General features: G+C 40.6%; 1 protein-coding gene across 1 annotated transcript; it reads right to left on the minus strand.

Annotated features, from left to right (window-relative positions):
• Positions 1-989: 989 nt before the first annotated feature.
• eya3 (EYA transcriptional coactivator and phosphatase 3) lies at positions 990-14,227 on the minus strand (the record flags this gene model as incomplete). The annotated part of the gene is given in 18 exon segments (XM_038724901.1): positions 990-5,246; positions 5,759-5,859; positions 6,544-6,665; positions 7,202-7,316; positions 7,697-7,857; positions 8,001-8,059; positions 8,479-8,568; positions 8,651-8,734; positions 8,994-9,163; positions 9,364-9,541; positions 9,904-9,989; positions 10,190-10,324; positions 10,587-10,696; positions 12,343-12,397; positions 12,509-12,589; positions 12,663-12,757; positions 13,248-13,297; positions 14,120-14,227. Coding segments are annotated over 18 exon segments (1,830 nt in total). The 3' UTR covers positions 990-5,165.
• Between the last annotated feature and the right edge of the window lie 780 nt (positions 14,228-15,007).

Below are 15,007 nucleotides of genomic sequence, written 5' to 3' on the forward strand. Positions count from 1 at the left end.
ATTATTAATATTTTTTCTACAATAGCCATTAAATGTATTTACATTTAGAAATTTTCTCTAAATAGTACTTTTTAGTGGTGGTGGTGGAGCAGCACAAGGGACTCACAGGAAAAGATGCAATGATGTAATCAGTAGCGGTCTGGCCATCTGGAGTACCGTGACAAATCCCGGTGGGATGGCCAACCTCGGGGCTTCCTAACTTCTTGTATTGTTCTTGTGACTCCAATATTGTGCATTTGGACGTCTCCTGGACTAAGCGTTCGGTCACACCACTAATATGAGGCCTTAAATGTCCCCACCACTTTTCAACACAAAGTGACGCCCTTGTGCAATCAGCTTCATCCACATGGTCCTAAAGCCTTTATTTAAGTTGAGCTTGTTATCAATGGTTTTTATTCAAATTTGTTTTATTAATAGGCTTTTTTACAAAGATCCGGATCTCGGTGACCTCAAAGCTGGTTACAGCCATGACTTTTTAAAGTAGTAGCCTACACTAGCCCACAGTGAGTGACATGATGAAGCAGAGCATGATCCTAAGACGCCTCAAAGACGACCACTGCCTCGCTAAAGAAGCTGAGGGTAAAGGTGATCGACTGGCCAAACATGACTCCAGACCTAAACCCTATTGAGCATCTGTGGGGCATCCTCAAACGGAAGGTGGAGGAGCGCAAAGTCTCTAACATCCACCAGCTCTGTGATGTCGTCATGGAGGAGTGGAAGAGGACTCCAATGGCAACCTGTGAAGCTCTGGTGAACTCTGTGCCCAAGAGGGTTAAGGCAGTGCTGGAAACTAATGATGGCCACACAAAATATTTACACTTTGGGCCTAATTTGGACATTTTCACTTTGGGGTGTACTCACTTTCCTTTAACAGCTGCCCTGATGGTTCTTCCAGTATAGCAATAAGAACCTGACTGAAAATGTTTTAAAGATTATATTTATACTAGGTATGTTTTGTTCTTATAGTAATAAATAAACAGAAACTTGAGTCTGAAGCCTCTTTAAATTTATTTACACTGTATCGAGCGTCTTAGGTACACAGGAAAACCTTACAGGACTGCGTTAAGGTCCCAAACAGCTACTGAGGGAAAAATAGTGATTATTGTAATTAAATTAGCATTGATTATTATAATAGTGTTCAATTTACAGGATCACATTCCGGCTCACTACTCAACCCTATGTGGCCTCACAGGTCCTTGAAAATGAGATGAAGTACTTTTTTTTTTTTTTAAACAGAAAAACAAAACACAGAACTTTAAAATAGTATTTGGCATTGGAAAGAACTAAAAGAGGACACAAAGAAGAATATAGCCCCTTAAACATTACATGGTCATTTTTTAACAGCCATGATATACTTCAAAACAGACATGACATGCAGACAAAGTAAAGAAATAAACAGAAAACACATTCAAGAAGAAAAAAATATTGTATATGGTCTCAATTTTCTCAAATGTTTGTCTGGGCTGAACTCACTTAGGTAGTAGCATGACACAGAACAATCAAAAACACACCTAATTAAACCTGCCTTTCACTTTAGTAATCGGATCTGCATTCAGATTAAAACCACGTGTTACAGATTGATTGTCCAAGCAATGCTAAGCGTTTCACAGCAACAAAATAAATGCAAACTCCTTTTCAAAAGGATGCAAAAATCTAATACAAAGCAGACAGTGATGTTGAAATGAGATTTTCACAAGAAGATTTATCAGCATGAATGTATTGTCTCTCATAATTGAGATATCTATTCTGACAGCAAAGTACCTGTTAGTCATCTTAAGCCCTTCACTAAAATAGATTTCTTTAAACACGGAGCCATTTACATGAACATTTGCCCCCCATAATGGATATATTGTTTTCTAGAAGCAGACCTTTCAAACACAGTACAGACAGGACAATCAAAAAAAAAAAAAAAAAAAAAACTCTAGTAACAAAAAGAAAAGTCTCAACAGTACTTTAAAAAAGTTTAAAAAAAAGTAAGATAACACTTTGGATAATATAACAATGCAGTGATAAATGTTTCAAACAAAAATCTTAGACTACATATTTCCCTTTGAGATTATGCAAACAGATGATGTTAAAGGCACAATATAAATATGCACACAGTCACGCAAGACACACAAATTACACAAAAATACACATTCTTAACGGTCAAGCTGCAAGTGTGTAAATATGTAATCTTCTTCAGGCTCAGTATTGTTCAATCGTGATCTCGTACAGACCCTCCTGCTTTTCTCACCGTCTACAAATGAAAAATCCCTTTAAAAGTTACAGTTAAGGAGCAAAGTAGAAATGTATTGCACAGTCATCATCCTTTGTGCGCGTGAGTGATGAAAATCCAAAGCTGTAATTCTGAAATCGAAGTCAGACACAATAATCTTCACGTAGAGCTGAAACAATGTTAATTAATTAGATTAGTCAGCAACTATTTTGAAAAAATGATTAATCATTTTTCTTTAAGCAAAACTGCCAAGAAATCACTTGAATATGTGCATTTGTTTTATTCCCCTATGATAGTAAATTTTTTTTCTTTGGGGTTTTGATGGTTGTTCGGACATAAGCAATTTAAAGATGTCACCATGGGCTCTGGGAAACTTTGAGCATTTTTCTATTACATATTATAGATTAAATTAGGGCTGTTTTCACCTCTGATTAATCTGCGGATTTGTTTCTCAATTCTGGTTGATAATGAATAAAAATTAAAAAAAAAAAAAATAAAAAAAAGCTCCTCACATTTTCCCAGACCTGAAAGTGACGTCTTCAAAACGTTTGTTTTGACCAACCAACTGTCCAACAACAAAAAAAAAGATAAAGCTAAAGAAAAACAAATACTTTCAACTGAACCAGAAATGAAAAAAAGACTAAAAGGATTATCAAAATAAATGTTGATTACTTAATCATTAATCATTTCAGTTTTAATTAACTAATACAACGACTGTAAGCTAAATTATATTTAACTTGAAAAACTGAAGCAACTGAGAAAACATGTTGAGTAATGTCTTTGGAAACAAATTATGTAATTTCCTTTTTGGTAAATGACCTTTGTGACCTTCAGTCACATTTAAAAGCAGCTGATTTTGCAGCAACATCATGACGACACGTAAGAGTAATTAAATGTATTTCTATTGCTACTTTACATATTCAAATTATTTTCTTTGCCTCGGTTTTATCAAATTGTACAACTGATTTAAGTATACTGATCTAAAACGATATTGTGATGAGATACCACAACTGTCGAGCAGTTCATAAACAGAAACCTTTTAAATTAAACCTCTTTAGTGATGATGATCCTCCTAGTAATGTATTAGCTGAGTCAAAGTGAGAAGTGTGAGCATGGACAGATTATGAAACAACAGGCCCCTCCCCCACACAACTGGGAGCCACATCCTTCAGGTGAAACCGAGCGCTTGGCAGCAGCTGATATTCAATGTTTAGTTAACGGTAGAAATGGAAAGGCAGTCTGATTCCGGTCTAAAAGCTTCCTGCCACAAGAGATCCACACTAGTCAGGATTTTATCCAAAGCTAATTCTGATTCTGCATCATTTAGGATTTTGGCAGATGGAGCTGTTATCTGTAGTTGGGTTTCCATCTATCTAGAGCAAATTTTAACCATATTTCTACAAAATTGGCGAAAGCTTAATTTGCATTGACATCCACTACTGTTGTGTGAATATTAAGAGTTGAGCAAACAAGACAAACAGTTGGTGGTGCTAAAACAGTTCTACTTTTAGCTTTGTGTCAAAGCACTTTTTTAGGTTTTTAAATGGCTGATGGAGCCTTTTCTTATCCCATAAAGAACATTTAATCCTTCCTTCAAATTCACCAAATTTGGACATAAGAGCAGCGTGACCCAAATCCATACTGCATCTACACTCTAAGCTGTTTTTTTTTATAAAAGTATATAGCATACAAAAACAATTTTAAAAAAAGTGACAGAAAATAAAGTTTACTCAAACCAGACAGTGTGCAGCTGATTGACACCATTCTCCCACAAAGCAATGCAAAGGAAATTAAGCTTACCCACAGTTACTGTTAAAACTGTTTAGTCTGACAATTCGTACGTAGTACATACTGTTTAGAATTAGCATGTAGTGTGGATTTGGGACACAGCTAATGTTTTTATTGTTATTCTCGTGACGTTATGCTTTTCATTGCCTTACTAAAACTAATACTAGACAAAAGTGCAGCTCTACTGGAAAACTCCCGAGTCATTGCTGAAATGGATGAGCGTTTGGTTGTTGTTCAGTGCATCCTGCTCGGCTTACCATCTTTCACATTACAGTCATACAGAAGAGGTCGGTTTAGGTTTGTCAGAAGTTTGACTGGAGCCTCTGTTCTCAGCACATGCCTGCTGACAACAGATCACACACACTGTGTGTAACAAGAAGCAGGCGTCTGCTGTTGCAAGTGGAGAGGTCGTGACAGCTGACTGATGGTGTGGTCACGTCAGGAGGGGAGGTCATGAGCAAGCTTTTACCTCATATTGTACGTTAAGGTAATCAGTTGAATGATTCCATGGGAAGCAAACAGAAACAGAAGAATGGTATTGTTTGATACTTGACTCAGTTGGTGATTTGCACACAAGACAGCAAGATGATGCGTTCAAGTCTTTGAATGAGTGCAAAACAACCAGGAAAGAACACATTTGCTTTGATGTTTTTCTTTCAAATTATACAGAGCCTAACTAAATAAAAAGCTACAACCCCGAAAGAGAATGACAGGCAATACACAACAACGGCCCTTTCGTTGTTTTAAATCCAGAAAGAGAAATAAAAAGTGGAGGGATTGTTTTCGCTACAGGAGATTTTGATACTTAAAGAAAATTAGATAAATACCAAAGGATAAATGTCTTCCCTTCTGTGTCTAAATCAGTGCCAGTTTCAGCCGCGTTGAGGTTAGCTGCCGTAGAGGAGGGAGTGCAGGGCGTGAGGAACCTTAATTCAGCCGACTGATGCATCCAGTCTTGTTTGTGTTTCTCACAGTCAGCTCCGACCCAAAGTCCGCCTCAGTACATTACCATCACACAGTAAGTCATTAGTTGTGTTTCTAATATGCGAGTGTGTATCGTTGGGGTTGTGGAGGATTTTCTCGCACAATGTCACTCCACAAACCAACAGGACGATGACGACATTTTCCCTTTAGTGTGCGACATTCAACGCCGCCTCCTTTACAAGAAGTCCAGTTCCAGCGCTTGGTGCAGGGACACAAGGTCGCCGTGAGTGGAGATCCGCCAGAAAGGCATGTTGTGCTGCACAGAAAGACAAGCAAAGTTGTTCATTAACGTGTGACAGAGACAAACACTGAGCAGTACGCTCTACAGTTAGTGAAACTGAAGGTAGGAAAACTAATAAGTGATATACTAGCTTGATAATCAGACTGGATTTCCATTTAATTTCACTGATTTGAATGAACAAATCTGAGACAACCAACAGAACACATAAAAGTACTTATAAAGCAACTTTAAGAAGTGGTCAACAATGTAGGGCTCCAGAATGTTTATTTTCACATTTCCTTAAAGCTCAACTGTTTTTCAGTGTTTACTCTATAATTTATTAAAAGGTTTAAGTCATGTATTCTCTTGACTTGTAAGCTCTTTTGTCTGATGTGGACGCCTTTAAAAACAAAGTTCAAGTCACATTGACTGTACTTGTGTTTGCCTGCAGTGCAGCATGCCTAATGCAAGTTTGTTTGCGTAAACTGCCAAAACACTAACACACAAAAGGAGGCAGGGGGAGGAGATCTGAAGACTGTAACATTTACCTGTTTTGCTGCAAACTCCTCATCTCGACCATCACCAATCACCACATAAGTCACTTTCTTCCCAAAGCGAGAGATGATCCTCTCAAAGCAACTTTCTTTCCCTGCAAATTTGCAAAATAATGCATTAACTTTTGAGCCAGACAAATTTAGCACAGAACCCCAAAAGCATCATATTAACATAATTTCCTTAAAGGCTCGTGCAGACTACATGACTTTCAACGTCAGCCGATGGCCGTGCCGTTCACACTACACAAATTGCCCTACTTGTGAGGGGAGTCTTGAAGTCGTTGTGGCGTTCACACTACTTGTCTGATAGGTGACAGGGGGTCACTCGACGCTGGTCTCCAAACCACGTTTTGTCAAGAAAACACATGTGAAACATGAAGCGGGAAATGACGCGAACTTACACATGAAACAGCTGTTGTTTGTTATTATAAAGACATATGGGTGAAATAATGTATTAGCACACGCAGGTAGCAGGGATCACCTGAACTACAGAGAGAGCTGGAGGAGAGTAAAAACTGTTTTGTGGTGAAAAGTAGCTGCCTGCTTTCATTGGCTAGATATTTGGCATGCTAGATATCTGGCAGGCGTCGGCGATGCGCCAGTGATGTGTTGGGGAGCAGTTTTCGATGAGCGACTGGACACATAACGACTGGAGACCGCCGATCAATCGCTAATTTACCCCTGATCGCAGCCTGACGGTCGCCAAGCTCTCCGGCCTGGCAAATCAGGCTAAAAATCATGTAGTGTGAACTAGGCTTAACTGTACTTAAGTCCTGTACCTATTTTTGTGGCACTGTAGATGTTCTCGATGGGGAAAATGTCTCCCAGGCCGTAGAGCAGCACTTTCGCCAGAGCTGGAACCAGCTGAGTGGTGGTGACCAACACATTCATACACTTCCCCCTGTTGGTGGAATATTACACACACACATAAATATTAATGCATACATACCCATGCATAAATATGAGCTCAAAGACGACAACCAAAAGCTTCAGAGCACAGACTTGTGTACGCTGTCAGTACTTGTGAGCCGTTTATCTGGCATGAATGCTGGCCAGTCACAGTAAAACATAAAACCTGTAGTTAACACATGATATACATTTACAGTTGAAACTGAACTTCATTTTGAGATTTTTTCCAAACAAATTCAGCACAGAAAGAGCACAGCCAAGGTTATACTTCCTTTTAAATAGCTTCCAAATGCATTAACTTCTACAGAAACACTGCCTTTTTTTGTTTATATGAATTTACGCAGTACTTTTGTCTGGCAGTGTTTATTTTATTTCTGGTACATTTTGTGCAAATCACAATTGTCACAGATGTAGCGTGTGTGGTCTGACATTGTGGTGTGTAAAACAAGACAGCCAGTGAGTTTACTCATGCTGCTGCAGAGTATGATCTTAAACACTTTTGAAAGTAAAAGCGTGCTCTGCTCAGACCTGGACTGGATGAGCAGCAGAGACTTGAGCGCTGTGCTGAGCCACGCGTCTGTAACGTTCTCGATCTCAGACTGAAGCCGTAGAAGCAGCTCCCTCTTCATAGGACTCAACAGGCCTGAAAGAGACAACATGTGATGTGCAGTAAGATTTAGATACCACTATGAGCATCTCAGGAAAAACTTGTAAATCTAACATCTTTTCTTTTTACTGTTTCCAAATGTCTGAAGAGATGCACTTGCAAAACGTTTTACAGTTGATGGTGCCACCCAAAAAGATCATTCTTTTTTAATTTCCTTAATTTTACCTTTTGGTCACTGGACTAGTTTTACTGTCAAACAAGTTTGGAATTGCTCCAAGGGTTTTTACTAAAGAAAACCAGCCATTCATGGCATGTTTCACAAGAGTCTCGATGGGAGAAAAACTTTTTACTTTAACTAAAGAAGGTTTCAATGTGATACTCCTTTCATACTCTAGGTGTTACTGATGCAAACTCACCTCCAACATTCCCTTTATAGCTATTGTAGATCTCTTTTAGTCTGCGGTAGCGAAAGGCCAGTTTTCGCATCCACTCCACCCCTCCCTGCACCCCCGTGGTGGTTCCTGATGCCCCTCCACCACTTGGACCATTAAAGCCATCGGCCAAGAAGTTGTAGGTACTAAAGTAGGGAGAAACACTTGTTGATAATTAATGAGGCTGCTGTGTGTGTGTGTGTGTGTGTGTGTGTGTGTGTGTGTGTGTGTGTGTGTGTGTGACAAGGTAGTCACTGTATTATAGTTACAGGACAGCATAATCACACACCTCAGCTCCTGTCCATTGTCATCAGAGGCAACATCCTCAACATGGACTTGATCACATTCCTTAAAAGAAAACAAACCAATTGTGTAATCATGTATTTGAGATGAGAGAATCTGGTCAACAAGCTTGAGATAATGGGCTTTTGCAAAAGCCTCATCAGCTGCCAACTGGCACCCATGACTGAAAGGAGCACCTCTTAGTAAGTATTTGTTGGATGTGAATACATTTTCCATTAATGTAGTTTTACTGGTTTTGACAGTCCAATGCGTCTCCACCCTTTCTATCTATGCATGAATTTCTCCAGAACTCAAGAGATGATTGACAAGAGATCAGGAAGTTCATTGTAATATTTAGTTAGTAGGAAAATAGGGGGAGGTTTCTCATTAATCATGGTTAGTACCAGTTGATGTGACCGATAGACTAAAGTATCAAAACTCCTTTCCTGCCACAGCTACACCAGTCTGAATGTATTTCACTGTACCTCCAGGTCATTAAAGAAGAGGTGAGTGTCTGCTAGCTCAAAGATTAGCTCCTCCATCTGCAAGCCCAAGTTCAGCACTGTTGCTGGCTCCTGAACAAATAAATAAACCAAGTCAGACCTTTTCATTTTATGTTGTTTACTTAAACCTTTGCATTATTTGCATAAAACACACCTTGCCAAACTTCTGTGCGTAGGAGCCAGTGAGCAGTGAGTGGAATATAATAATCGTCTCATCCAGATCCCACAGGAAAATGCGCTTAAACAGCAGGGAAGAATAATATTACACTTTGCATTATAGAAATCATTTGGAATCACTGGAAAAAAAGATTTATGGTTTTGATGTCCCTGCTGTTTTTCTGTCAAAAAGATCCAATAAAAGTAAAAAAAGAGTTAGTTTTTACAATCAGAAGCCTCCAGGCTAGAGAGCCCGTGTTTGTTCCAGACTACACAAGTTTAGCTTTGTTCTGCTTAGTGGTTTATGTGTGTAGTGATAATTCAACTGCTGACTTGGTTACCTCCAGGTCACTCTCAGTAGGTGGGGAGTTATCAGACTTCTTGCCCTTCCCTTTGGCTTTGCCAACAGAGTTCCTGCGCCCAACCTCATCCTGATCTCTGGCTCCAGTGGGGAGAGCCACACTAGTAGGAAGGGCTGCACCTGCCGGGAGATTCTCTGGGGGAGACGCATCTTAGTACAAGAAAGTGTGATATTAGTTGCTGAATAACACAGTTCTTCTGTACAATTCCATATATTAGTGCAGTGGATACTGCAGAATGAATGAAGTAATTCAAATGAATGCATGTGGATACTTAATCTAAATAACAGCCATCATGATGTAATCTCCTAATGTTAAACAGAAATAAAAGAAATCAAACTACTGAAAGTACCTCTGGGAGGAAGTCCAGCTGAGGCGGCCTGCTCCGACTTTACAGCTGAATATCCAGCCATTCCCACAACGGCACCGTGGTCATCGCTGCTGGGCAGGCCGGCAGGCACGTAGCTGGGTGGCAGAGCGTAATACTGAGAGAACTGACTCTGTCCCAGAGAGTTGTAGCTGCTAAATTCCTGGAGGAATAAAAAAACAAAAAACAATGGATATCAACAGGATGGTCTGATTAATAATCTGTGTCAATAGCAAGTTAAGCCTATTGGCAAAGTTAAATAAAACAATCCTAAGGACACGAGGACAGATTTATCATGTCATTGTTCAATTACTGTGCATTTCAAAACAAAGAAAACCCCGTACCATTTCACAAGCTAAGCAGTCAGAAAAAAAAAGTGACTGTCTCAGCAAGTGATGGAGAGATTTGACACAGTAAACAGAGCTCAAAGAAATGATGATACATAGCAGCCCTCAACACAGTCTGAGACGAGTTCGAGAATTCATGACAATTAACATACACAGACAGTTTTCTAATTCTCCTTACCTGGTGGGCCACCGTGGTGGAGGTTGTGGTGGCAGCTGTAGCTGAAGGGATGCTAGAATACACACTGGATGTTGTGAAGCTTGAGCCTGGAGACAGAAAGAGCTCAGCTAAAAACAGTGCCAGAGGAAAAGAAAAAGTATTTTTACATAGTATTTGAAGTAACTAACAACAAGAAAGGAAGACAGAGCTGTGCTGCTGCAAGTTCTCCTTTATTTTTGAGTGCTTCTCATATCGGAGGACAGTGTGACAGCCTTATAATGTGAGACAGAGTGAGGTTGCAGCTTGCCTTGGCTGGGGTATGAGTAGTGCAGATGGCCTGGCTGGGTTGAGGTATATGCAGTGCTGAAGCTGAGAAACCCAGGCTGGCCAGAGGGTGCCTCAGGCAGCCCTGTCTCTGTTTTAATGCCTGGCCACATAGCACCTGAAGATGAAAGAGAGCAATAGAAGCAGAGAATGAAAGAGGCAGCGAGAGGAGTGGGTCACTGAAGGTGAGGCAAAGTTAAAAAACCAAGGTCAAGATGTGGACTTTGTGTTTAAGCAGAGATCAAAAGCAAATTGATTCCACAGCGCCAAAGCACACAAAGTAAGGCTTCTAAAGTAAAGTAACAAAAAAGGTGTGATGCTGGGGTTTTAGTGAGCAGACAGTGTTAAAATAAGCTGTTAAAGTAGCAGTGGGGACTAACCAAAGGGTGGGAGGCCATAAGTCTGGCCTGTCTGGGGGAAGGCTGAGTACACAGTGGACTGGGCCAGAGGAGGAAAGGCCACCTGGTTGGTGTATGACGTCACCGCTGGGCTGAAAGAAAGAGAGAATCAGTACCTGCATCAAATCAAGCATGCCTGCAAGTAAAGCTACTGTTTTTAAGTGTAGCAGTGCATAAAAACCCACTTCATGTAACATTTTATATTCAGGTTTGCTCCAAGCTTAAGCAGAACCTAATTTTGGGGTGAGGTAACAGAGGAAATAAAACAAAAATAAACAAACAGACTTTCTGAAAAGTTCTGCTAGAGGGACAGAAGATGTTTTTTGGGTTTTCTTTTTTTACACTGAAGTTAAAATTTATACAAAGGGGCTCTGTGACGGTATACCTTCACTACGGTTGAGTATGTGCTTGGACTGCCCTACATCAATCTGGGCCAAAGTTGCACTTTGGGTTCCCTGTACACTCGGGTGGGGTGACTGCTCTCTCTTTGCTACATATGGTGTCAGAAGTGGGATGGCTTGCCGTGAGGCCATCACAGGCGTACCCAGTATGTGAACCATATGACGGAGGCACATTGAGTGAAGCAAAAAAGTCTGGCATCGTGCCGAAAATTTTTTAAAGCCGTTAAATGGTGGGTCAGAAAATAGTCAAGTTGGGGGAGTTGTCCGATTGATCCCAAAATCCTGTGACTTTTTCACCCGTCCCTTGTTAAAAAAAATTGATTATAAGGACACTTTTGCACATGCTCACAATAAAGTATGTGCTGCAGTGTGTGCGTGTGGCGTTTGATCTGCGTTCATAAACCTATTTTCAATTCCCTGAGGAAATTCAGGGGAACACAGACTCTTTTGAATGTTCTTCAGAACTTTTCGAAGTAAAAGCTCTCAATAAACTCACTTGCGCTTTAATTTTTGGAGGCACAATCACTTAAGAGGAAGTAATTATGTGAGTAATTTTAGCTGTCTTGACTGAGATCTGTTTCAGCACCAGTCACTATCAATTTATTTATTTTCAAAGCAAACTGGCTGCAGGCCAGATATTATTGCTGGCGGGCCAGCAATAGACCACTGCTGACCACTGCAATAGAGGGTGGGAGCACCCACTAGTACAACAACATCAAGTCGAATTGATGTGTGAGGTGCATAAAGCGCATGGATGCCCTTTCCGAAGAGGAGGGGGTCGTGACGGAGTACCGTCACTACGGTTAAGTATGTGCTCAGACTGCCGTACCAAGGAGCCTAAGTCTTTGGTGTTGTGGGTCAAGATGCATGTTTTGTGCCCTGTAGACCCCGGGTTTGAATTCAGGTGGGGTGACTGCTTTCCCTTTGCTACAGGCTCTCAGCTACAAAAACAGTGCTGAGGACAATGTGGTAAAAAAGGCTGATCATTAAATGGACAAAGCATACTAGTCTGTGCACGCACCTGCTGTTGTCGGCTACCGTCAGTGTTCAGCAGCACTTTGTTTCAATGATGCATTAAACTTTGGTTGTTTTATCCCTAACTGAATGTAGTCTACATAGAAAGTGTTGTTCATGCATAGTAGAGCAGAAAAACTAGATTACAGCTGCACTGGTGCAACCACTATGAATGCTTTGTGTTACTTGGCAGGATTTTACTTGGTCAAATGGTTGCACACTGGAGGCCTGCAATAAATGTCACATTTCATGTACTTTAATCTGGGTAACATTCAAACAACAGATAATAAGAAATTCCCATTTGCTCCATGCAGTGTACTCACTTGCTTCCTTGATAAACCTGTTGGGCGAATTCAGATGTGGCTGTTGTGTCTGTGGCTGTCAAAAAGGCAACACAGCTTCAGTTTGACATACAAGAGCAGCTTTCATCTTTTTTTTCAGACCTTTACTGTGCACTGTTTAGAACTGGGGCGGTGTTTCTGTTCGTACCAGGATGTGCATACGAGTTCATGGAGTCGCCACACGCTTGAGGCGCTGTCCCTCTGTCTGCTTCCGACTCCTCCTGATCACCTGCAATCAAACACAAATTTTCAGTATTTTTTTCCCCCGGGAACATTTCCGAGTGGTGGCATTTTCTACCAACCTGGATCAAGCTGGGCTCTGGACATGGCAGAGTAAGAGCTTTCCTGCTCTGATGAACCTAACACAGCAGCTGGACTCCCATCATCACCTAAATCACTGGAAGAGCAATAAGAATCCATCATTATTATTATAGGATCTCTGCTGCGGGCCAACAGCCACATAAAAATAATAAGATCAATAAATAAGCTAAATTTGGCAAAAAAAGAGACTATAAAAACTCAGATTATGAGGAGAGGTGGGTGGTGCAATGGATGCATGCCTTTGGTGTGAGAGACCCGGGTTCAATCCCCCACTGTGACCCATCCACCATTGTGTCCCCTGAACAAGACAAGAGGTGTGCGACCTCTGACATGTAGCAATTGTAAGTCACTTTGGATAAAAGCGTCAGCTAAATGAATAAATGTAAATGTTCTACTGAAAAATGTCAAAGGACTTGGCAACCGTTCACTGATTATGTAGAGGCTAAGCAATGATTCTTTAATAGTTTTTTCAATACTCAACATATGTTCTTAGTGGTTTTCCATCAGAAGGTGTAAGCAGCAATTTAAAAGTTCAGTAATAGATCTAAAAGTCACTTAAGACCAACCTTGGCTCTTTCTCCAGTCCACCGTCTATCTCAAGCTTGGCCTTCTTTGTCTGCACACACATTAAAAAGAAGTTTATAGAAAAGATTTTCACCATAACTCTGTTTTCAGGATATACATCTTCTTTTCTGCAATAAAACCAGACGAAATTAAATAAAGCCACTATAAAAATGGACTAAAGATGAATACAAAAATGACTCAAGCTGTACTCTTACACAGGTACTTCACATTCACTTTCATGGAGCATTATTTCAACACACAGAAAGCACATTTTTTCTATAGCATTAAAAAGAAACAGAGTACACAGAGTATCAAAATATAATATGCTTTGAAAAAGGATATCTATAATGTTTCATTTGCAACTTGTTCAGTCTATAAAAAACAAGAAATGCCTTTTACAAATCCTGAGAACAAAGTGCTTTTTTTGGCTAAGCAAGTCAAAAAAAGAGAAAAGGATTATCAATTTATAAAGGATCCACAAAGAAAACTGATCAGAGTTGTCATTGATTAACGTTACATAAATCAGTTAGTCAGCTACTCATTTCAGCAGTACATATTCATATTTATAACCATGTTTTCTGAATTTGAGTCCATCCTTCACTCTAAACTCCACTGAAATTTGCCATCAACTTTGGTTGGTTAAAACCTGAAACACCAATATGAGATCTGAGAAGCACAAGATATAAAACGTTGGTCAAATATTTACATGAACCTCATGATACAATAAAATGACCTATGTCTTATTTTACTCCCATGACTTCACATAAATAGGAAAACAATGTACAGTTAAATCTTAAAACCAATTCGTAATCAGTTATTTATCCAAACATTCCCTCCCCCTGCTCTGTGATGGCGTCACCGTGGGTGGACTCACCGGCAGCTCATGCAGCTCCTGTGCGTCGTCCATCTCTGCAGCAGAGCGACCCGACATGTCTGCACGCACAGCCTACTCTCTGTACCTGGAAAGCGTGTCCGGACCCTGCTTTACACAACCACAGGAGTACAAACACAAAGGCACAGAATAAATGGCCGGGGTTTTTGCCTTATGTAGTTTTCCGATGCATGACTCTCCCCTCCCCTTTACCCACTAGCACCCATCAATGCATCCCTATCTTACCATTATCGCGGGGGTGATCAGCAGGGAGGTGGCGGTGATATAGGAACTGGGGCACCCTGGTCTAATCTCCCGCACGAGACCCGCAGGTGAGGCACGTGTGCAACTACAGTCCCACAACCCTCCTGTGTTTACTGTGGGATTAAGAAGGCGTGCCACCTTACATATGACCTAACCTTCATTCAACGAAAACATATTCTCCAGAAGCATTAGGTGCTCAGGTGCAAGCTGTCGTATCAATAGATGCCCTGAGGGGATAAGATCTAACCTCATTTTGTCCACTGCTCGCTCAACTGGCCTCCCCCCCCAACCCCCAGCTGGAGCGACTTTTATCTAACTGAAATAATGTAGACACAGAATGAGAAAATAGGTCAGACGGCAAATTCAACACCGCACAAATGTGTCAGGCGCACGTTCTGAATCGAAAGCGACATGAAAGAGACATACGCTTCGATTGGCTGGGCCATCGAAGCATATGTCAGTTTATGCAAGATTTATGTAAGTGAACTCAAAAAACTATTACATTTAAAGGAAAATTAGGTCACTGGATGATGTACTGGTCGACTGCATAAGCTCCCGAACTTTAAAGTTAAAGTCAAAAAGAGTAAAGATAATCTACACTTTCTCAGCTGCACTGACGCAACAACA

This window comes from Micropterus salmoides, unplaced genomic scaffold (assembly GCF_014851395.1).
Source record: "Micropterus salmoides isolate LMB-PRFRI ecotype aquatic unplaced genomic scaffold, ASM1485139v1 Ms_hic_scaffold_17, whole genome shotgun sequence".
In the NCBI taxonomy this organism is placed as follows: Eukaryota; Metazoa; Chordata; class Actinopteri; order Centrarchiformes; family Centrarchidae; genus Micropterus; species Micropterus salmoides.